The following is a 23,383-nucleotide window of genomic DNA, read 5'->3' on the forward strand; positions in this document are numbered from 1 at the left end:
AGCTTCCCTTCTTTGGGTCCATGTCTGACCAGACTTTAAGGTACTTTTGATGACTTGAATCATAAATGGACAGGCCCCTTTGCATCTGATCTCCTTAAACCTTTCCAATCCTGTCCTCTTCTTTATGTCCAGTCTGTCCTCTGCAGGCTGCAGGGCCTTTTCCTATCGTGCCCTCTTCTTTTGGAACAACCTCCCTGCTGACGTCTTTAAATCCAAACTTAAAACCCATCTTCATGTCTTAACTTTCAGTTAGTGGCCGGGTACTCCCACCAGTGGCTCAGTCTCAGTGAATCCATTAAACCTAGTACGTACAGCATAGTCCGTGTTGTCCTGCCAACAAGGAAACTGTAAACTTTCTGATAACCACTGTATCTCTCTAACCCTGTGTTTGTTTATTCCGTCAAGCACATGAGCGTCCAGGCTGTGTGTCTCTTTCTCTCTCGATCCTCCTATTTTCTCCTCCCTGTCCTCTCTTTTCATTCAGGCTCCCTGTGCTGGACCATTTGCCATCCTGGGACCTCTCTCCCTCTTCCGGCTGTTGGTGCCTCATTACAGATGTTTTAGATCTGGATCTTCTTCCTCGAGTAGTCCTGGCCTCCTCCTAGCCTCCTCCTAGCCTCCTCCTAGTCTCTTCCTTCTCTATGTGATCCTTTTTGTGTTTGTTTCCTCCTCCTAGACATGTGAATGATGTGTTTGCTTTTGCCTCTTGTATGTTTGTGTAGTCTGTGCTCTCTCCAGGTCTTCATGGTGGAGAGGGGGTCATGTGGCTCAGGTCCTATCTGTTGGCAACACCTGGGAGTTGCTTGATGTCCTTCCATATCATATTCTTTATTAATGTTACACTTCATTATGTTTTCATTTTGATTGTCCATACTGTAAAACTACTTTGTGTTTCTACTCTGTATACATGATACTATTGCACATCTCTCCATCCTGGAGGAGGGATCACTCCTCTGTTGCTCTTCCTGAGGTTTCTTCCATTTTTTCCATTTTGGATTTTTTGGGGAGTTTTTTCCTTTTTTTCCGATTTGAGGGTCGAAGGCTTAAAGATTGTTAAGCCCCTTGAGGCAATTTTGTGATTTGTGATATTTGGGCTATATAAATAAAATTGGACTTGACTGTCTTCTCCTGGATATGACAACAGTCACTTTACACAATAACTCAGCTCCAGTGTAATCTCCATCATTATTTTCATGTGTTTTGTCTTTGTTCTGCATGAGTGTGACATTAGCAATAAACAGAAGCTCATGGGAGTCCAACAGGAAGTGTCAGCTTTACTGATTCAAGCAGAGAGGAGATTGTTCCATGCAGAGAGTAACTCTTTGATCTCTCAGAATAAACCCATGCTGCTTTAGGCGAGGTCCGGCTCACTGACTAGTCACCTCTGCTATGATGGGCACTGTTTGCTTTAAAGACACTCAGACCGGGGGGGCACTCTGAGGAGTGTGTCAGAGGAGCAAAGCAAAACATTCCTGCTCGTCACCTAAATCTCAGTGCATACCTACCATAAGACTATAAGTGTGGGAGTAGCAGAGTGCTTTAGTGGAGAATAGGAGGTTTGTGTGCACACCACGCCTGACCAGGCCACAGAGTGGGTGACTGACCTCCACTGAAGGCTCAGTCGTTGACTCATTTGGCTCCGTGGAGCCAGAGAGGAGCTGAAAACCTGACTGCTGGAGACTTCTCAAGAGAGAACAGGACAAAGAGGAAGAGCTGTGTCGTTTTCTCTTTCTACCTTCCAAGCTATCAGCATGATTCTGTCACAGATTCAGCTTGTCTTTTATTAGGTGTTCTCAAAAACACAATGCTCACCCAGGGAAAGTAGCACAGGGGACTGAGTCTGCTCCACTTGTGTCACATCAAAGGATGAATGTGGATGGTATTAAAGTAAGAACTAGTCCTTTCTGTTTTGGCACTGGTGTGCTGCTTGGTGGCCAATCTGTGTTAAATCTTTGAGTCATTTTCACCATTGGCTATGTTAACATGAGTACAATGATGCAACTATTAGTGGGAGAAGAATAAACCTCAAGGTTTAGAGAATAAAACTGATTTATGTGCAGATAATGTAATTTTGCCATTTATAAGACTCTAAGACTGAAAACAACACGCCCCCAATACGGCAGATTAATGCACAAAGTGTAATCTTTTTAAAGCCCTTGACAAGTGGTGGACTCAAATAATTTACTAGAGTAAACTACACTACAAATATGCTCTCTAAAAGCCGTTTGGTTTGGTTGAATTTCATTTGTAATACTGTTCAAAAGAGAGCAACAAATAATTAGTAAGTAGTAGCTAAACTCTAAGTAAAGTAGAAGATAGTTGTGAAAGAAAGGCATCCTAGATTCAGGGTAACGGGCACTGGTTTCTTTCTTTGTGGCTGCCTGGTTTTCCATAAAATAGGTGCCAGTCAATTAATGTCATTTTTTCAGAGCGTAAGGTAAGAGTATTGTTAATGTGTGATGTGAATACTCACGTGGCATGATGCCTTGCTCTACAAGCTGCTCCCGAGTTCTCCTCTGCTGCAGACAGAGCTGGAGGACTGTGAGAGTGCAGAGACAGAGAGGTCAGAGTTCAACTTTTACCAGTCAGAGCCAACTCTGCTGCGTCAACTAACAACCATCTCTGGCTTTAAACAGTGAAACCTGCCAGACTTCAAATCAAACAAAGTGCTTATTATTTCTCAATCAATACGCTACCCCAAAAGCCAAACAGTAAAGCCTGTTCACCACCACAGACATCCTATTCACTTCCTGTACGGTTTTAACTGGGGTTGTTAAAAGTACCGCACATTTGACAACGGTTGGACTCAAATGTGATTGGCCCAGAGCTTTCCCAGTGAGAGTCAATATCTCTGTGTGGGATGCAAATGCATTCAGGAATCAAACAACGTAACAACAGTACGGAATACAAGCAGATAAAAGAGGGATTAATGTTAGAGCCGTAGTCACGATAAAGAGCAAAACTGGAGATGGTCACGATGCCACAGACAGCGGAGAGAGTTTTCAAAATGTAATCTTGCTGTGGAACATCAAAGACATAACTATCTTCCAGCAGAAACTGTTGAGTCTTGCATGGAGACCCCACATACAGTGGTTGTCCTCAGTCCTCAGTGATGTTTTCCCATCAATATAAACTGTAGTGAGACCCCAGTTTAAACATTTATAAACAAGGGAGCGTGGACATGTTATTTCAGTATAATAACACAGCTCCGTGCATAAAAAAAACAGTTTGAAGAGAAAGGTGACGGGTGATGGTGACGAATAAGGCGGCAGTGTGAGCTACATGAGGCCCTTATACCACTGTAGCGAAGTGAAGCCGGCTTAGCTAGAACTACTCAGTGGCTCGGGGGGAATCAGCTACTCCCACACACACACACTTGCACTCGCACACACTCACACACACACACCAGACCTGCTCAACTCTCCTGGGAAAGGCGCTGCGTCTGAACAGGCCTCTGTGACTCACTCTAGCAAAAATAAACTGGGCAGCTGTGAGAACAAGGCCTGGGAACCATGAAATTTGGGGGTAGTTAAGGGGGTGGGATCTCCAGTCGTATGCAGAGCTGAGGGGACGTTCACGGGCTTCTACTGGTGGGCAAGGGAACACAGAGCGACAAGAGCTGAGGCAAAGGGTGGGAGGCCGAGTCCATTCTCACAGCAGCCCATCAACTGTGGGGCAGAGAACACAGTGTGCCTGCCCCGCCTGCTGTGTTTCCTATTACAAACCCAAGCCAGGGGGGTTATGGTCAGCATGAGACAGATCATACCAGGAGATTTAAAAAAATTGCCATTGGTTTGTTTCAATATTTATATCCACTGTGACTTGGAGAGAATGCCACAAGCAAGAAAATTTATGAGTGCATATTACTACATATCAATAACATCAAAAGCTGCCTTCCAGCGCCACAAGAGAGAATGTAGAGTTTAATTTGAGCATCCGTATGGGGGTACACCTCATGCCCGGGGTCCTCCTCACTTTCTGTCATCTTGCATTCAGCCTGAACCCTGGCTAACCTCTCCGTGATGCAAACCGGCTCCGCTCTCCTGCTCACCAGCAGAGCGTAAACAGAGGTTGTGGAGAAACACAGAGAGAGGACTCTGCTGAAATCCTTGTCTACTGATGTAATCTCTAATCTCAGACCCACGTTGTTCTCAGCAAATCATCCCTGGAGGTCTCCCATCAGACCTTTTATTTTATTTGACTTTTTTTTTTCAGTACAAATAAAAAATATTGTTTGGGGTGGCTACAGATAGTCCCTCGCCAGACAAAGCTGAATTTAGTTTAGAAACAGCCTGACACTGGGTTATGTTGACTTTTCTGTTATAAATACCAAAGACTTTAAACAAAAATCCAATTTTAGCAAAGATTTGTGCATCTATAACCAGAGACAGACATGCTAGTTTATCAAAAATATCCTTTACTGCTTTATATGGGGCAAAAATTCTACATATCTTCAATTTAATGTATAGACTCTGTGTTATATTGGAAAAATAGAGGCAAAACGACACAGTCGTCTTGTAATCATTCAAAGGGTCTATAAACCATCAGCTGAGTTGAGCTGACAGAAACTTTATTTACATGTGGATAGTTTGTCAATGTACACCAGTTTCCCAGAAAATACAAATTATAGTGTTTCTCATTTCATCCTACGCTTCAACAAAGCAGGAAATTCATCAGTAAGGTTTACACACTACAAATAAAATGGTTGTTATACAATGATTGAGAATGTATGGAAGGGAAGATGAGACTGTTTAATGCTGAATTTGAACTATTTCTAACTGCATATGAATATCAACGTAAAACACACAGCTCTGAATTTGAGCTTAGTAGTATTATTTTGGTTAGAAACAGTTATATTTAGTCAGACCATGAATAATAATTTGTTGAGATAGAACTTAAGCAAAATGTTATGCATGCAAATCCTGCATGACGGCCCTCACAGAATGGAACGGAAAATTTGCATATTTCTTGCATGCAACACACACCCACTAATATACACAACTGCCATTTGAGTGTTGTTATGCATTATTCTTACAATAGTAAACAGTGACGTTGTGCATCAGTTTTGTAGGATGCAAAAATATTGTATCTTAAAATGTACCTTACATAGGTCATGAAGTTTAGTGGCTGGTAAATATTTTCATCAAAGTGGCCTCACAGTTACAACAACTAGGCTATAATCTAGTACAGAAGCTCAACACCATCGACATTGGTTTTTATCATTAAAACACAGTTATGTTGTGTTTTACCAATTAAAAAAAAAAAAAAAAAAAAAGGAGTCCACATTACTCAAGGCCTGGTCTAATCAAAGAAATTTGCAGCTGATGAATGCACCACAAGGAAGATAAGAAATATTCAAATAATGACAGGATCCTGATCGGCAGCATAGCTGCATATTGCACTTCATTTGAATGAAGCTCATTCGGTGCACTTAAATTACAGCTGTGAATTCATGCTTAAATTGTGTGACAGAAAACCATAACAATATTTCAGCAGAGTGCCAGTATAAACATAAGCAGTATAAACCGATGGGTATTCTCTCATAAATCTCTTTCTCACAGACTCTGACTGTCTTTGTAGAACAAGTTCAATTTATTATCCATCAGAAATCAATAGTCTCTCCTGTAAGAATGATGCTTGGCATGAGTCACTGTGATGAGCGTTACTGTTGCCCTGTCATTTCCTGTTAGGGCTGCATCCACGTCACTACAACACCCTTGCCCCTGCTGCCAGCATCAGTAAAGACTAACAAGAATAAAAAAAAATGAAAAAAAAAACTTAATGCTGATTATTCAGACAAAACAATGAAATGCATGCGGATTAGACGAGAAAAAGAAAGGAAAAGCACCTGATTTGAATTTACCCCTGCAGATGGAAGGGGTCTCCACATCAAGGCAGGCCATGGAGGACAGTGGTGGTTCGCTTGGCGGCCAGGTCTGGAGTCCCATGGAGTGATGAGGCCAGTGGAGAACGGGGGAGTCAGGGAGAGAAAAGACCCAGCTCTGAGCTAACGACAGCTGGCTCTCAGAGCTGCACACAGTCCCTCCTCTCTGGCTCTGTGCTGGCCTCAGTGGAGAGAGTGTGTGAGTGTGAGTGTGTGTGTGTGCATGTAAGTGTGTGTGAGTGTTCAGTCAACGTCAGGAGGAGGGAACACTGTACTGCTCATGTTAACCCTCGCTGGGTCACTTTGTTCTACTCACAGAGGACTCATCAACTTTTTGATCACTTTGTGATTATCACATAATAATCAATATGTCTTAGTTTGGAAATTCACTCAGCAGGGGACCAAATCATTCGCTGGTAACCAAAACAGTCAATAAAAACAAGCTGTTAGGAATTTTTTAGTGAGTGTTTTTTTCCTCTATAAATTTTTCTAACACTAAATAACAATGACAGGAACAATCACACTGCGTCCTAAAGGACATGGAAGCTTATCTTTCAACATTTTTTAATGATTAGTTAAGGAACTGGCTTTGATTTGTACAGTCATTAGTGTTTTCATTGTTGTTTTCCATTGCAACACCATTGATTTATGGCAGCTGATGACAATTTCATCATTAGCTGTTGTTTTAATTCCCAGATATCAAACTTGTATGTGACTGTTTATTTAAAGAAAATGTGATGAGCAAATATTATACTAAATTTCAGAGGTGTATAAAAATTTAACAAACAAGAGCTAAAATGTGGTTCATCCAAAAACCATGCTTGTTCATGGCTTACAGTGGGGGTTGGATGCCATTCATGACTACAAATGCACTGACAGGAAGTGAGATAAAAGGGAATTACACTAATTGTGGTGAGTTCCGTGTGTCTCAGTGGATCCGGGAAGCCTGGTTAGCAAACATGTCAAAACTAAAGAGAGGGCGTCATTTCCCGCAAAGGATCTGATGTCAAGGTGAAGATGCAGAGACACAGGATGCGCTCGATCCCCCTGCTGTTCCTGTGATGTGTCTGAACAGGACAATGCATGCTGGGGAGGACGGGGCTGCTGCGCTCTGGATTAATAGTGTTCACTTGTGGGATCAAGAAATATGCAAGTCAAACAGCATGGGGACAGGGGAAACATGGAGCTTATAAAGTAAATGGGACTAGTACAGTCAGACGCAATATGTTATGACAGCTCACCGCTGAGATTGAATAATGGTGAACAACAAGGCCATAAAAAATATGGGAGAGTTTGTTGCAACAGCAGGAATGTGGAAAAACATCTTTCCGCATGTCACACAGTCCTTAAATACACAGAATTCCTTTGAGTTCACGTTTTGTAAGTGTATTAGTCTCATAAACATAACAACAGATTTTATGAATGCCTTGTACACCTGATTTGTCGACAAGCAAAACCTCTCCTGCATCGAAGTCTGCTGTGGGCTCTCAAATTCCCAGACCAGTCAAGAAAAACGCTGTTTCTCATCAACTCCTGTCTTAAACCACAAGGTAGTTTGTATCAATTCAAGATGTTTTCCATTCACATTGAATATATATTCTATTATATTCAGATCATCACTTTCATTGATGATCTACATCCTTTTAGCACCGCAACTATTTCATTGCACTGACTGTTATTAATGGCCATTTTAGCTTGATGATTATCATGTTCACTACATTATTACATCCACCTGCTCCCCACTGGCCATTTGTTTTCACTATCTTGTGAATTTATAATTGTTCATTTAGATCAGAGTGAAAACACATGAGTTTGCAGCTGCAGTCACGAAACAGTATTTGATCGTCACGCAGGTTTGTGTTGAAAGATGTAATTTGGTAACTCCATAACAAATCATATCATTGTCTTAAAGGCACCGTGCAAGTATGAGAAGATTAAGTTGGCTTTCACACTGCAGTTTGGTTCAAAATTATATATTGTCTTTTATTTTATATGTTGTCTTTTATTTTTCTGATTCCTATTCACATCGCCCTATTACAAACAAACCCATGAAGTGACATGGTACAGCAGGTAACTCATTCAGCGCTTGTCATTGTGTATAATCAGCAGTACATGGACCAACATGAAGAAATCACTGCTTCTTATCTCAGTTTTTGAATTGCTGCTAAAATCACTTATCTACTGTGCTAATATCCTGTGGTTGGTCTGTTTTGCTTACACAAACCATAGCTACAGTATGAACCACACAACTGAGACCCCTCTTCTCAGGCGGTCTCTTTTGTTTACCCCACAACAGAGTTTGATTGTACGCCTTTGGTTTGGTTTTATTCTGTCAACAACTTGCACACAACACACAACACTTTCCACACCAGCCTAAACAAATGAAGCTAAACAGACAAACACACTGGTGCTGCTGTAAACCTAACCAAACAGATTAGGTCTGAAAACAGCCTACAAAAAAAAGTTTAAAGCTTTATGTTATAGCCGACAAATTTACAGTGTAGTTTTTGTGCATATGGGTTTAAGTACCTATAAAATACTTAGAATACAATATGATGGAAGGACACAAAAACCTGCATTAAAAAAGAGGCAGAGAACAGGGGTATTCAGTTAAACAACAGCATAGTCACTTACTAATAATGCATTGAGTTACAATTAGGGAAAGGAGGGGGACTGGAAAAGAAGCGGGGCAGTAAGCTTTCACTTGGGTTTTATTACCACTGAGGGACAGAAAAGTCTCCAAAATAAGTCACAGCAGAAATGAGCTCCACAGCTAATTTTCCTACTGGAAAATGTGTTAATCATGCTTATTCAGCTTCGTCCACAGCCTCCCAACTGTGGCTGAGCACCACAGATCTTCAGGTTAACACAAGGAGAAAAGCAATGCTTCATAGTTATTACATAAATTTAAATAAATTATTCCACTATATTTAGTTTATTAGTTCCTCAAAATATCAATACACTTTCCACACACTTTCTATCTTACTCACAATGTAATTTATTTCTATGAGACTCTGTGTACCTAGGTACACTGTATTTGTGCCGACATCAACTTGAACTTCTTCAGTTCAAGAGCTTCATTGTCATTATCCAAACATAATGAAATCACTGTGTACATTCTCACAAACGTTCTCTAAAATGCTAAAACTAGATTAAAAAAAAAAACATACAAAAAAAACAAAACAAAAACAACGTACAGTACAGGGAGCTTGTAAAAATGTATGGGTGTATATATGGCATACGTAAAAGAGTAAAATCTGAAGTATTTTATTTGGCACCCGTGTGTATAAAAACAGCACTATAATATCTCTTAAAAATTGCCTGAATCATATTATTAGGAATTAATTATAAGTAATTATACCAGATTAAAAGTGATGGGTTCTGGCCAGCTTGGTGGGAACCACTACACTCATTGATGCATATAATCACATTTATCTGCCCTATGGCAAGTAAAAAATTACGTATAAATATTTGTAAAATGTAATCAAAGGCAAAACATTTCAGTGACGCAATCATGCAAAATAACTTTGTTGTAAATACATAACAAATCCTTTTTTCCCAAGGAAAGACTTTGATTTCGGTAACTAAGCTGTGATTATGTGTTGGCTTCAAGACGCATTTCTGATCTAATTCCTAACTTCATTCCACAAACAAATCGCTGAAAAGAGTTTGTTTTCCCACAGTGGCCTTGCTCTTAAATGGTCAACGTAAAGTATGTCTTACCAAACTCTGATGTCTTGGTCACTGATTCTGCCACATTTATGTCCACTCACTGGTGTTGCAGGCCTTGAGTCGGCAGCAGCAGCAGCAGCAGCAGCAGCAGCAACAGCAGCAGCAGCACTGTGATGTCAGTGAGGCACCACTCCCGATCAGCTGGGAAACCAGGAGTCAATGTTTATTTATACTGGATTATAAACTAAGTGCAACTCTTTTGTTTCTCTTAAATTTTGTTCATAAATGCGTTTAAATCTGTGGTAGTGAGCACATCTTGATCCTCCAAGATCATCCATCCACCTGACAGGTGTGGCAAAACAGGATGCTAATTATGCAGCCTGATTATTGCACAGGCGTACGGCGAGCAGGTCACAGTAAAAGGTCCCACACAACACAATGCCACAGATGTTCCAGAATCAGAGCTGTTGAATGGTCGTTTCACTACCATAAGGTTTCTCCAATGTCATTTCTGAGAATTTGGCAGTACATCCAACCCGCATCATAACCGCAAAGCACATGTAACCACGCCAGCCCCGGACCTGCACATCAAAGCCTCTCCATCTGTAAGATTGTCTAAGACCAGCCACCTGGACAGCTGGTGCAACAGTTGATTTGCATAATCAAAGAATTTCTGTCAGAAACCATCTAAGGGAAGCTTATTTGCATGCTCGTCTTGACCTGACGGCAGTTTGTCTCTTAACCGACTGCTCACCACAGATGAATCCTGGTTTTCACTGTGCCGGGCGGACGGCAGACAGCCTGTACGGCATCGTGTTGGGGAGCAGTTTACTAATGTAAGCGTGGTGAACAAAGTGCCCTGTGGTGGTGGGTTGGTTATGGTATGGGCAAGCATAAGCTGCAGACAGCAAACACTGGTGCATTTTATTGCAATGTGAATGCACAAAGATACCGTTATGAGATCCTGAGGTCTAATGTTGTGCCATTCATCCACCATTGCCTCTTGTTACAATATGATAATACACAGCCCCATGATGTCAAGGATCTGTCCCACCGAAGCCACCAAACTGGAGTGGACCAGCAATCGACAACCTGATCAACTCTGAACTGCATGAGGCAAAGAGTGGTCATACCAGATACTGTCTTGTTTTATGATCGATGACCCTCCCCCCCTAAAAAAAAACTCTGTAGCCCAAGTCATGTGAAATCCATAGTTCAGCGTTCCTTATTAAAAGTCCTTTTTCAAAATAAAACTGCACATTTTAGAGTGGCCTTTTATTGTGACCAGCCAAGGTCACACCTGTGCAACAATCATGCTGTGTGATGAGCGTCTTGATTGTCCACACCTGTCAGGTGGAGGGATGATCTTGGCAAAGGAAATGTGCTCACTACCACATTTTTGTGAACAACAACAGAGAGAGAGAAACTTTTTGTGTGCTTTTGTGAGAAAAAGTCTTAGATCTTGTTGCGTTTATATTTTTGTTCAGTGTATATTGTTGAGAATAATGCACGGATATGAATCAACCATACATAAATTGTAAAGGATAACCACAGTGTTCGTCCCATCACACCCATCATTTGGAGTAGCCTGATGTGTGAGAAAAACTTGGGCGTAGTAACAGTGGGATGAGCAGTTTTCGTGACACAGAAACCCCCTGATGACTAAGTACGAGCTGCAGATTCCCATGGCCACACTCCTCTCAGCCATTGTTCTCTATGTAATGATATTTCAGTGAGGAGCAGGCTGTACCACATGACACAAATTAGAAATGACGAGAAGGTTAAAACTTGCATAAATATCTAGAAAATTTTGGTAATAATTAAGTTGTGAAGTAGGATCCAAGATCTGCCATTAGAAAGTAAAAACCTAAAGGAAAAGGAAAGGGGGCCTGCAACTCCCATGTCCATTGTAATCTTGTTGGTATCGTCGGGCAATTTGTAACATGAGCCTTGAATCTTAGCCAGGAGTGATGCCAGCAGCTTCCACTGTGCTTTTCATGTTAAATCCATACTCTCATTCAGAGTGCTTCTTCGTTTACATGGATGATGTAAGTTCTAGTACACACCATCAAGGCTGTTACACTGACAGAATATTGATCATGATTTTAGCCTGGATTTCACTGAAGATATGCTGTAGCTTCACTACAGTTATGTCATTTATTGTTCTATGTCATTATGCAACCCAGACCGCACCATTTCCTCTTAGGCACACAGCAGTTAGTGCCGGTTAGCTTCCTTTTTTATTATTTCCCCCAGTGTAAAGAGGAAAGCAAAGAAACAAACACATTGCTAAAACTGTTATCAATGAGCAGGGGAAGTTTCTGCTTCTTAGTTTTGATTCGGATTGTCCAAGTAAACCACATATAAAAAACTGATTCCTTGATACTTGATACTATATAGATACTATAACAGATACTTGACGTTTTTTGTGGACAAAACACTAAGACCCCTGGTCTGACAGTCTTTCAAGTGACATGCAAAGTAAGAATACAAATGTGTTTGAGTAATTATTTTAGATTTAAGCTTTAGATCTATAAAGTTAATGCTACCATAGCTTTAGAGGATACAAAGTTCACTCGTTCCTGCAAGATGAAGAGATGATTTCTTGTGATTTTGCTTGATTTGTCCTCCAAATGATTTTACCAAATATGTTCTTAAGAAGACTGAGCGCTTGCTGGTCTTCCCTGATAATCCATGGATCAGGGATTTTGAGTTATTGCCATCTGGTCTTTGCTTTAGGGCATCAGCTGGACAGACTGAAGGATCTACAGCATCTTTTGTTTCTGTGGTTTGTTGAGCTCCTGAAGCACTGGAGCTGCACCTGGAGTTAAACTATCAGATTATTAGTTACTGACTGGAACTAATTGTTTGCAATCAATCAATGTGCTGATCATGTTTGATTATCGATTCATTTTTGGTCTATCAACTGTAAAAAAAAAAAAAAAAAAAAAAAAGCCAATCACAGCTTCCCAGTCTGACCAAAACCCAAATATATTCAGTTTACTATGATAAGAGAGGTAGCAAATTTGGGAAACTGGATTATTGATCATCAAAGTGGTTGCGTTTGACTTTGGGACGAGGGGAAGGTTTGCTTAAGGGTTCGAACGGATGGCTTTTTGTTAGCAGTGTCTCAGTTGTATTGTGTTTTGTAACCGCTGCAATTACTGCACTGCAACTTAAAGAAACTGGATGTACAACACATTCATCACACTCCATTAAAATCTTTTATCTTCTCCCCTTTTTATCAGCAGTCAGCAAACATATAATGTGAGGTGCACTGCAGGTTTCGGTGCTATAATGCCTCCCTGACACTACTTTAGAGCGATACTGACAATGCAGTAACCCTCTCCTGTAACTTCACATCCTGTCCTTATTGTCCAACTATATTTGCTACTTATGTCATGATGGTTTACTGAAGCAGAAATGATTCTTGCAGGATATTTCCTTTGTATGTTGAGGGATACAAAGAGCTGTGTACTCCCCAAACAAAAGCCCATTAATATATATCAGTCCACAATGTTTCCTGCACTTATTTCTTACCAGTGATGTCAGAGATTGCTAGTTTGTGCGGCTGTGCTGTCATAATGTCCTGGTGAGAAAGTGCACAGCAACCCCATCACTGAGATCCTGACAATCTCATTAGACTCTTGCCAAAATCCACACTTCTTTTTCCCCAGATAAAGTTTCTTTGAACATCAAAGCACTCATTAACATCAAGTCCCATGTGGGGGCTTCAGACTAACACACATACTTAGGTTTATGAAATCATGCTCAGCTTGTTTTTGCTCACGGTACAGCAGAGTGTCAAGGTCAAACTACATTTTGCAACAAACACATTTGAGATTTAATTTCCATCACATAAGAAGAACAACACTAAAGGTCAAACGAACTCCTGAAAGACCTTAAGCCGATTTCAAACCACCACTTAAAGGCTTTGGGAGTAACGCTTTTCTGATGGTGCCTGCTGACGGGCACACGGTAATCAAGTTCAGGTGCACTATGATGAGGGAGTCATCTACACTGTGCCTTTCAGCTCACATAGGTATTTCCTATAAACCCCAGACTGCGTCAAATTCCTTGTGGTTTTTTCACTGGGGTGGTTCCAGGAAGAATCCCAGGGAAGGTCTGGATAAGATGCACGTTTAAATTAATCTAGGTGCAGGTATGGGCAGCAGACAGCTCCTTCCATAACACACAGCTCATTCCTGGCCCGCTCTCAGCCAAGATGTCAGACTGAATAAGATCGATTTGAGTTTAGCCAGCACATTGTTGTGCACGTGCTGCTACACCAAAGACAGATGTTCGCTTTAATCAAACTATGAATCTGTTAATCAAACTGTTTCTCAAAAGTATCAGGTGTTGGGCTGCAGATGATCGATTGCAGGGTTACAAAGCACTGACAGTTCAAGCCTTAGAGAGGAGTTATTTATCATGGTAGTGAAAAGTCTGGGTGGCTGCCATGGCATTGTCTTCGGTAAAGGATCACCTGGATCTAAGTTTAGTCGAAGACAATAAACCAAGAGTGAGTTTTGCTGATGGGATGCAAGTCATAATCTTCTGCATGCTGCCTGGTACCTGATCAGCCTTTAAATGGATAAAGATATAAAAAGGATTCAACAATTCAAATCACAAACGTGAGCATATTTAATGATGCTGAGAGGGACTGCACGTGTAACAAGAGGTTGCAGTAAAACTGGATGTTCGTTTTCACAGGGGAGTCCCCACAATAAGCAACTACCATCACATCCCGTGAAGGCCACTGCAGATGGTGGGAAAGCCAGAGGAAAATCCCTGTAGGCCTCCAGTTTTCTTTGAAGTTGCGCTACACGCAGCTGCCACAAGAGGCTAAAAAAGGCAGGCCTGTGGCAGCTTTGGCCACATAAACATCATCACCAAAAAACAACTAATTGCACACACTAAGCAGAAAGTAAACATACCAACAGTGGCTCACAGGCAAACTGTAATGGCTTTCAAGCATGTGCGTCAACACACAAATAACCACAAATCATTTGCACAGTATTTGCTCTCTTACATGAACTGCATTAACTGGGGTAATCAAAGACTTACATTCTTTCCCACGTTTTATTATTGGTAAATAATGATACTGTCAGTTTGACCAAGTGTTTCATCAAGACTGATAATCAGTCACTGTTTACAACAATTAATAGGGAAGCAAAGGTTTGCAAAAACTGTTGTTTTTCCATGACATCCAAATGCCATTGTAACTGACTGGACTGCTTTACTGTAACTATGACTACAACGCAATGGTGCAATACAAATGTGACTGAGTCAGGTCGCAGCATCAGATGGGTGAATTTGTTTCATTATGTGTGGTATTTTATTGAGAAACAGCCCATAAAATGTACTTGTGGCTGAGTTGTCATCTGTATGTTTCATCTTTTAGACTCATGTACACTTAAGTGGTTAAAACATCACAGATTTCCTCTCCCCAACTTTTCTCATTAAGTCACCATATCATTAACCAAGTTCATAATATGCATATGTGTCCCATTGTTACTATAGTACAGTACATATAGTTATGTATCTCATACATTTCATCCATATACCTGTGAAATTACCACTGTCACACAGAATGAAAAATGATAATTTCACGCTGGAAATCAATAAATAAAGAAGAGATGTATTTAGACAACAGCTACTACACAGAGACACTGTGCGCTGTGCAGAGGAAGCCAGATCAAACCACCATAAAGGTCAGCTGGTAATGGTTGTTATAAAATGGTTTGATATGGGTCCACTAAAGTGAGAGGCATCATGCCATTGCAAAAGTGCTGAATGAGTAATGTATGAGTAGATGGCTGTGAGGAACAGAACAAAGTAAAGTTGGAATAAAGGAGGCACAAAAATGTTGCCATGGAAAAACAACTCAGCACTATAGAGCATAGAGCAGGAACAGGCTATGCTGCTAAAAATAGCTGATTGTATAGACAGAGCAAGCAGCTGGATGGGGGGGGGGGGGTCTTTTCCATTTCTGTGTGTGTCTGGGGTATGAGGGCATCCCCCCACATCATGCCAGAAAAGAAAGTGTTACGACTACAGCAAGGGCCGGGCAAATCTTTCACACTTCCCCTCTAACATTCCCTGATTTCAACAACCATAACTTTCCCATAAGTCTAATTAACCCTTGAGTGGCTGTTACACACAACATGAGCCCCCCCCCCCCCCCCCCCCCCCCATTCCCTCACTCCTGGTTGGACCCAGCCAGCAGTGTGCTTGGCAGGGGGTTGGTTAGGGGTCGACCACAGACAGAAATAACCTCTTGTTTGCTCACTGGCACGCTGTAACTCGTGGTGTTGTTCTGAGGGCCAGATGGGGGACTTGTGTTTTTGTCTGGAATCATAGTGAAACAGTTATTTAACAATCATGTTACAGCTGCAAGAAGCTTCAAATGAGTAATTTAAAACTAACACATGGAGAAAAAGATGGATAAGATAAGTAAATCCAGTCTTAAAAGCATTTTTTATGGGATAACTTTTACTTTTTAATTCTCAAAAGCAAATACTTAAAAGCTACCGTCAGTAGATTTCTGCATTAGAGTTGTAAGGACTGCTCAGACGACTGCTCAGCTGTGTTGTACTTTATGTAATACAATCACAGGCCTGCAGCTCTGCTGACTCAAAGGGAAAACTTTGTTCTTTGTGTCAGCTATAGTTTTCATGTTGCATTAGATGTATGTGCTTTTAATAAAAATGAGATTAACCGCAACCTGGTTTTAGCATGTGGCACAGTGACAGACTGATGAGATGATGGCATCACCAGAAACTGACAGTTTTAGATTTTGTGAAGTGTAAAAAAGTCATTACTCTAAATTACTGTTAATGCACCAGGCTTACACGGAGGCAACATGCCAACATTTGGCACCACCTAACTTTTCCATGCCTGAGTGGAAAATGAAAACTTCTTCCCCTATTCAGTTTGGGATATTAGGAGTCAATGTGCAACTAAAGCACAGTGGAGTCATGGGTAAATCTTAACTTTAACTTTGAACATTTTCTTCCTGAACTCTCCATCAACACAGCCCAGTAGTACGCACATGATTCTTGTGTCCCCAGAAAAAAATCAGGAATAACATTTGTTCATTGGAATAACAGGTAGCAATAACAGTGTAACCATGGCCTCAGCCTCAAGAGAGAAGGACAGTCAGAGCAGCAGACTGTGAAAATACAGCCCAGACCACAAGGGAGGTATTAACTGCCCTATAAATGCCAGAAATATGAAGTGTACAGTGTTGTTTTCAAATGGACACGGTATAATAAAAGCTATACACTTAAGATGGTAAAAGGTATAATAAAAACCCAGTGTGGCTCACTGGGCATCCCACAAAAACACTTTGTCCAAGGAGAGATGTGGCGTAAAATATGTAAAATAATGTCCCTTTCATGATGCATATTAAAATTAAATATGATACATTACACTGAGCTGAAAATTAAAAGTTTACCTAAGACCTCTTAGTTTTTGTGTCTGTCAGATATGCTCCCTCTATTCAATTACTGTCATCTCCTTCTAACTGATTTACTTCCTGAGTCAGCTATGGGAAACAGTGAAGTTACCCTGATTACAGACATTTCCTTCCTCCACCATTCACAGCAATGCCTGGAATGGCTGCAGTATTTACTCAGGCCTGAAGTGGTAAACTGCAGATCCCACACCCACATGGCATATGCATCACAGGCCATAAAGGCCACGGGCTCCTGGGAGAGTAGTTTCTCTTAATCAAGACAGAAAAAACTATTATTTCACAAGAAACATGATGCAATCAGATAACCTGGAAACTAAATTGAAACTAAGTTTCTGACCTGTTTGAATTATATCTGCTGATATTTTCTTTTACATTTATGACATGTTTTACTTAATACTTACTTTACTTAATTCATTGACATGTGGCGATGAAAACGATACAGCTACAACTAGCTAAGTAGGGTACATGAGGACCATTATAGAAATATTACAGATTTCCTGCCTTGCAAATGCAGTCATGAAATCTCTTATCCCTAATTCAAGATGAATTGATTGATGATTCAAGTGAACAATACTATGTGTGAAGCCACACTAACAACCTGGAGATCGAGGTGGATTCAAATATTGCTTCTTAGTGAGAACGCCACAGATAACTGTTGGTTGAACTACGCTGCCATCTAGTGCAATAAAAGGGGACAATAATAGGTGTTCTCATAAACATTTCCCAGTGCAGTGTAATTCCACAGGCCACTTCCTTTTCAAACAGTATAGTGTGGAGGGAGTCATCATTTCTGCCCTGTGATTACTTACTGTAGGAGGTATAAGTCTCACAAAGAGACATAATAATGTAAGCTATATGAAAAAGTGACATTTTATGCTTTAGTGAGGACTAAAACCAAAAGCAGCTGTAGCCTTTGGCAACATGCTCCTCTAACCATCAGAGACGCTATAACTGAAAGAGAAAGTGGCAAAACACATCTTTCAATTCATATGTAAATGAGCATGATAAACAATCATATAACATCACCTGCTGTGTGGTGGAACGTATCAGATAAACACTGGACAGTCGCCCATAAGATGGAGGCATAAATTACCAGCTGTGGTGTTTCTGATTGTTCAGCATCTCGGCCAAATTTCAGTATCATCTAGTATCATCCAGTGTTGAAATTGACATGTCTTGCCAAGATGGGCCTGTACACAGTTTTGTAAAGCAAATACAATTCTTAGATCAGGAGCAGTTGAGCTGAACTGGATTTATGTGAGTCTAGGAAACAACCAAAAAAGATTTAGGCATTTATGTGAAGATTAAATTAATGATTAAACTTTAATACCTCCTTACCTTTATAGAGACCGGACAGCCTGGGTGTAATTACAGACACAAGGGGGCAGTGAAGTCATTATGTGCTGCAGCTTGTCAGTTGGCTCCTTTGAATCTGGGAGGTTAAAATTATATCTCAAGCGTTGCTTCAGTATCACACAGTGATAATTTTAAAAATCGATTCAGTCCACAGGCCCCCCCATCAGCTCTGTCCCAAATATAGAGCTAAGTATGAAGCTACAGGAGTGTGATTATATTAGTCAGTGATTCTCTCCCTTGGAGGCGAATCGTTGGGAGTGAATCCATCATGAATCTGCAGGACTTTATCTGTTCTGAAATGTCCATCCAGACTAAACTAACGGTTGCTGAGGTACCCATGATCAGGATAACTCCATTTAATTTTAGATTCACATTTACTTCACTCATTTCAATATATTATCATCATGAAGTATGAAGGGGTCGGATTAAAAGTTTTATACAAACTGAAGTACATATTTTATTTGAGTCAACATAAGGTCAATTTTTCAAAAGGGATTTTATAAACTGGGGAATGGCTACTAGTCCCTCTTAACACAATCCGCTGCTTAGCTACATCAAACACAAAGCCAAAGCTCATGAATCTGTACTATATAAAACAGCTGTTTCTGTGTCTCTTGAGTGTCTAGCTAAGGCTAATGTTTGATTCTAATGTAAGCCGCATGGTCGCTTGGGGTGCCATGACTACCTGGGGACACAACAAAAAGATTAAAAATTAAAGCGAGGCTATATGAGGGCTTTGTTCAAGGATCAACTGTGCAAATTTTCTGCTGAGTTATCTTTATCTGAATTCATTATGTTGCTTTGGTGCCACCTGCAGGCAAAATATCATCAAATTTGCAATAATGCTTGGAGTTAATACAAAAATATCTTTCGACTGTTCAAAATATCTTATATAGCAAACTTGGTAAAGACTGAATGAAAACCGGTGAAACTAGAGTTACCACGTCTCAGTTATATGACTCCACCAACCAGTCAAGTTGGAAGAAAGATGGTCACAATCTCCCCCTCTGTTCCTCAGTTACAGTAATGAATAATGGCCAGAAGTGTTTTTGCAGAACACTATGATGTCACAGTGAGTTGACCTTTGACCTTTTTCATATAAAATGTCATCACCTCAACATTTTATCCTTTTAGACATTTGTGTGACAAAAACGTGTTGGTTGGGAGGTCACAGTGAGCTTGACCTTGACCTTTGACCACCAAATTCTATTCAGCTCATCCTTGACTCCAAATGAATGTTTGCGCCAGATGTACTGAAATTCCCCCTGGTCGTTACTGAGATATTGCCACGGCTGTCGCTGGCATGGAGGCATACAAATCATTTGCAAAAATCTGGGAATGGGCTCGGTGCTTTATAATTGGACCCACGGTAGAACAATTGGGTCTGGATCAACATAAAAGACTAAATTTGTTCCTTGGCAAGTTGTCAAGTTGTTTTTGAGATATCCTGCAAACAAAGACACAAACAGAATTGAAAACATCTTGCGTTCTGAAGTGAAATACACACTTTGCTCATTTGAAATCAAACTTGCAGCAAACATCAGGCTACAACAAATCAGCGACAAAAAGCAAATGTCTGATGATGTCTTAAACAATCTCCACGTTTCTTTTAATCTGAGACTAATTTCAGTAAGAAATCTCCCTGCATTCTAAAGAAATGTGGAAGAATGTAATTGCAAAAGCAAATTGTATGTTCAGCCTTTCTCTCAGCACCTACACTGTACATGAAGAAATGAAGACAATCAATGCAACTGATACTGCAACATCCTTTTTGCTAAACCCAATCCCAGCAAGGATATGAGGCATATTGCATATTTAGTTTTAAAAGTCACCAGCGAAGAGTCATCCATTGCTCCTGTGGTTTTCCAAAAGCAATCCACACTGAGCTCTTAAGTGAATGAGTAATTTGATTAGATTCATTTCATTTTCAAACAGCATGTTGCTCTCTCAGCGTGGCTGAAGCTAAGTCCTCGGAGTCTGCAACAGTGATTAAGGCCTATGCAAATAAATCAGCCTCGACTTGACTCTCATTGAATGTAAATGTCAGAACAATTTGAGAGGTGGGACACTGTCATTTGGCAAAAACTTCACTGGAGCCGCTGAGGTTTCTCAGCCCTATCAACTGGAAAAGCATGACATTTGCTTTAAAAAGATAAGAGTTGAAGGGTTGATATGAAATCCCCTTGGGTGCAGTTTGCTGAGAAGCTTATTAGCCTTTTCTTTTTTTTCATCTATGACATTTTATGGTTGTTCATTACTTAACACAATAACTCAACTTTGAAAAAAAAAAAAAGAAAAAAACACAAACAAAAACAAAAGACACACTCAGTGCAATCAGACATCTATTTGTTTATGGGTTATTTGGAGGTTTTTCTGTCATTTGCTATTTGCACACAAGTAGTTTATAGTTAATTGATTTCAAATGACTAACAATAATATGGCTTTCTGAGGAACCCAGGGAACAAACATATATTAAGAGCAACACAAACAACTCTAATTGAAGTCAGGGCTGTGACTAACCTTTATTTTCTATTATTGTTCAATTTACCAATTATTTTCTTGATTAATCAATCAATCATTTTGTGCATAAAATGTCAGAGAATCTTTAAAAAAGCCAATTATAATTTCCCAGAGTCTAATGTGTTGTTTTGACTAATTATCTCCAGTCAAAAGCCCAAAGATGTAAGCTTCCTGTTACACAAAACAGGAGGAGAAGGCAGCAAATTCTCACATTTGAGAAGCTGAATTCCTTTTTGGACCTTTTTGGACACTGCATGCTGCCGAAGAGCGCAGCATTTTTGTCTGGGTTTCCAGGAGATGTTGGTGTTGTGAGGCACACTTAAAAGAGTTCAGCGTGATGCAGAATGAAAGACCACAATCAATGCAGTTTAGTCTACTTTTGCCAACGAGCCATCGTCAGACGTTATCAGTCTTTATATGCTCAAAAATATCATTATCAACATTATTGTTAGAAAGGAATGAAAATGAATTGTAACTTATGTGTCCATGTGCTGTATCAGTGGCTTGGGAGTCAGTGTTTGAGTGTGATGGCAAATAAATATGTGAGGGCTGTCAGAAAATAAGTTCCATAAAAGCACCCATTTTGGTCAGAATTTATAGCTGTGATGTCCACAGTTATCAGTTTCAATTCAACTCCACCGAACGACTTGGGCAATAACGCTGTGAAAATACTGGGCAGAGGGAAAGATGTGGAGAGATAAGTGACTTGGGGAAAGCAAATTTGCAGAGAGAAAGAAAACAGCAGTAAAATAAATGTCTGTCCTAGCTGGGGTAAAATACCGCTCTGACAGGAGCTCGGCCAAAAAAAAGCACAATTTATCGTAAATGGAAAAGTCTCGTGGTCCCGGCAAGAATCAGGCAGCTTGATCACGTTGTCAAAATAGTGTCACAAGCCGTGTTTTGAAATGTAGTGGCAGTGACACTGACTCATTAAAACAAGCTAATGTAAATCAACATGATGAAGTACTTCATGTCCATGATTTATTTAGACAAAACTGCAACACTGAGAAAATTTTTTTTATCTGATTCTACTAAGAGGGAAGTATTTCAATCCATTGTAAATTCATTTTAAACACATATCACTTCACTGTATATTAATATAACTGCCTGCAGATCTGGATGTTCTTAGCCACTATTTGCAGATGATGATTAGCTGGGTAGACCTGAGACTTTCCCTCAAAGGTCAAATTTAGCCCCAATTTGATTTGAGAAACCCAGCCAAGAGTGTGTGCGTGTGTGTGTGTGTGTTTGTGTGCACATCTCAGCCGAATTCTCCCAGAGTGCATGTTAGTGAGATCAGCTTTGCTCCAGTAAAATGTGTGGGCTGAAAATAGGCCTGATCGAAGAATAGTGTTTCATATTACGTCGCACAGGAGACCCATGCAGCTGAAGCTCTTACTGATGTCCCCTTCACTGCTCTAGACTGAAGTCTCCACTTCTCCTGAACAGCACACAGTGGACTTTCACAGGACACTGGTCAAGGTCACATTATCACAACACTACACTAGCAGAGACCCAGGACAGTGAAATGAATTTTAAACATTACTGTTCGTGTTACTGTGGTTGTCTTTCTCCTGACCTTGAATAATTACTAATTATAGAACTAAAACAAATTTCTTCATGTTTTGTTGATATAATTTAGTTTTTAAAATAATTTAGCTTTAAATTTTTGGACTATAAATGTTCATATAAAAGATATATAAGAGTTTATTATCACTCAGCTCTAAATTGTGAGTCATAAACTTAGTCCCTTGACTGACCGAGTGTCTGGTTTTATTTTTTTATTTGAAATAAAATGTTTTGATTAAGACTTTACCTCTCACGGTTGTGCTTTTAAAGCCACTAAAAATAATCAGAGAAGCCACCAGCACTGTAAACATAGTAATGGTCATTCTGTGAGCTGGCTCACCTGGGAGCGGACTGGACGCACATTCAAACGTTACAGCTACAGTTGAGTCACAATTCTCTGGGATATGTGCCAAGGCTGGCAGCCCAATTCTGGATATCTCTGCTGTGGCAGGTCCACAGTTTTCTCCCTCCAAGCAGCTAATGTTCCCAGCACCAAAAGTATTAAGGCCCCCCCCCCCCCCCCCCCCCCCTCCACCCCCATACCAGACCCATATATCTGGGTCTCTCACTCATAATGCATCGCCTGCAGCAAGAGTGTTTTTGAAAGGCAAGGTGAATACTCAATGACATCTGAAAATAACCACCTACAGCTGTGATTCTTGAAGTTCGCTAAGGTAAAGCTGTGACAGTACATGTTTTTCTTTGGCTAATATTTCAAATCAGTGGCGGTGGGGCGTCACGGGTTAGTGATGTGTAACATGTAACTTTTATGTCATGGGTCTGAATCCACTGAAGTCATTTCCGTTTTCTAGTATTGTCTAAAACAATAGCAAAACAGAATTGCACTAATAGTAGCAGTGTAATTCTGCAATTTAAACATCTTTAGTAAATAGATGTGGAAG

General features: G+C 40.3%; 1 protein-coding gene across 6 annotated transcripts in view; it reads right to left on the reverse strand.

Annotated features, from left to right (window-relative positions):
- The window catches only part of mrtfbb (myocardin related transcription factor Bb), a 76,213-nt gene that overhangs the window by 10,900 nt on the left and 41,930 nt on the right, over nucleotides 1–23,383 (reverse strand). For 4 of the 6 annotated variants that reach the window (XM_071470297.1, XM_071470312.1, XM_071470305.1 and 1 more), the window contains 2 exons: nucleotides 5,849–9,757; nucleotides 2,474–2,539 (listed from right to left, as the gene is read on the reverse strand). In XM_071470297.1, the coding sequence (XP_071326398.1) occupies nucleotides 2,474–2,539; nucleotides 5,849–5,948 (166 nt within the window). In that variant the 5' untranslated portion in view covers nucleotides 5,949–9,757. The remainder of the gene's footprint in view (nucleotides 1–2,473; nucleotides 2,540–5,848; nucleotides 9,758–23,383) is intronic. The other 2 variants (XM_071470287.1, XM_071470329.1) reach the window with 2 other exon arrangements.

Source organism: Trachinotus anak, unplaced genomic scaffold (genome assembly GCF_046630095.1).
Source record: "Trachinotus anak isolate AG129_WGS33_773 ecotype Australia unplaced genomic scaffold, CSIRO_AGI_Tana_v1 ptg000003l, whole genome shotgun sequence".
Lineage (NCBI taxonomy): Eukaryota > Metazoa > Chordata > Actinopteri > Carangiformes > Carangidae > Trachinotus > Trachinotus anak.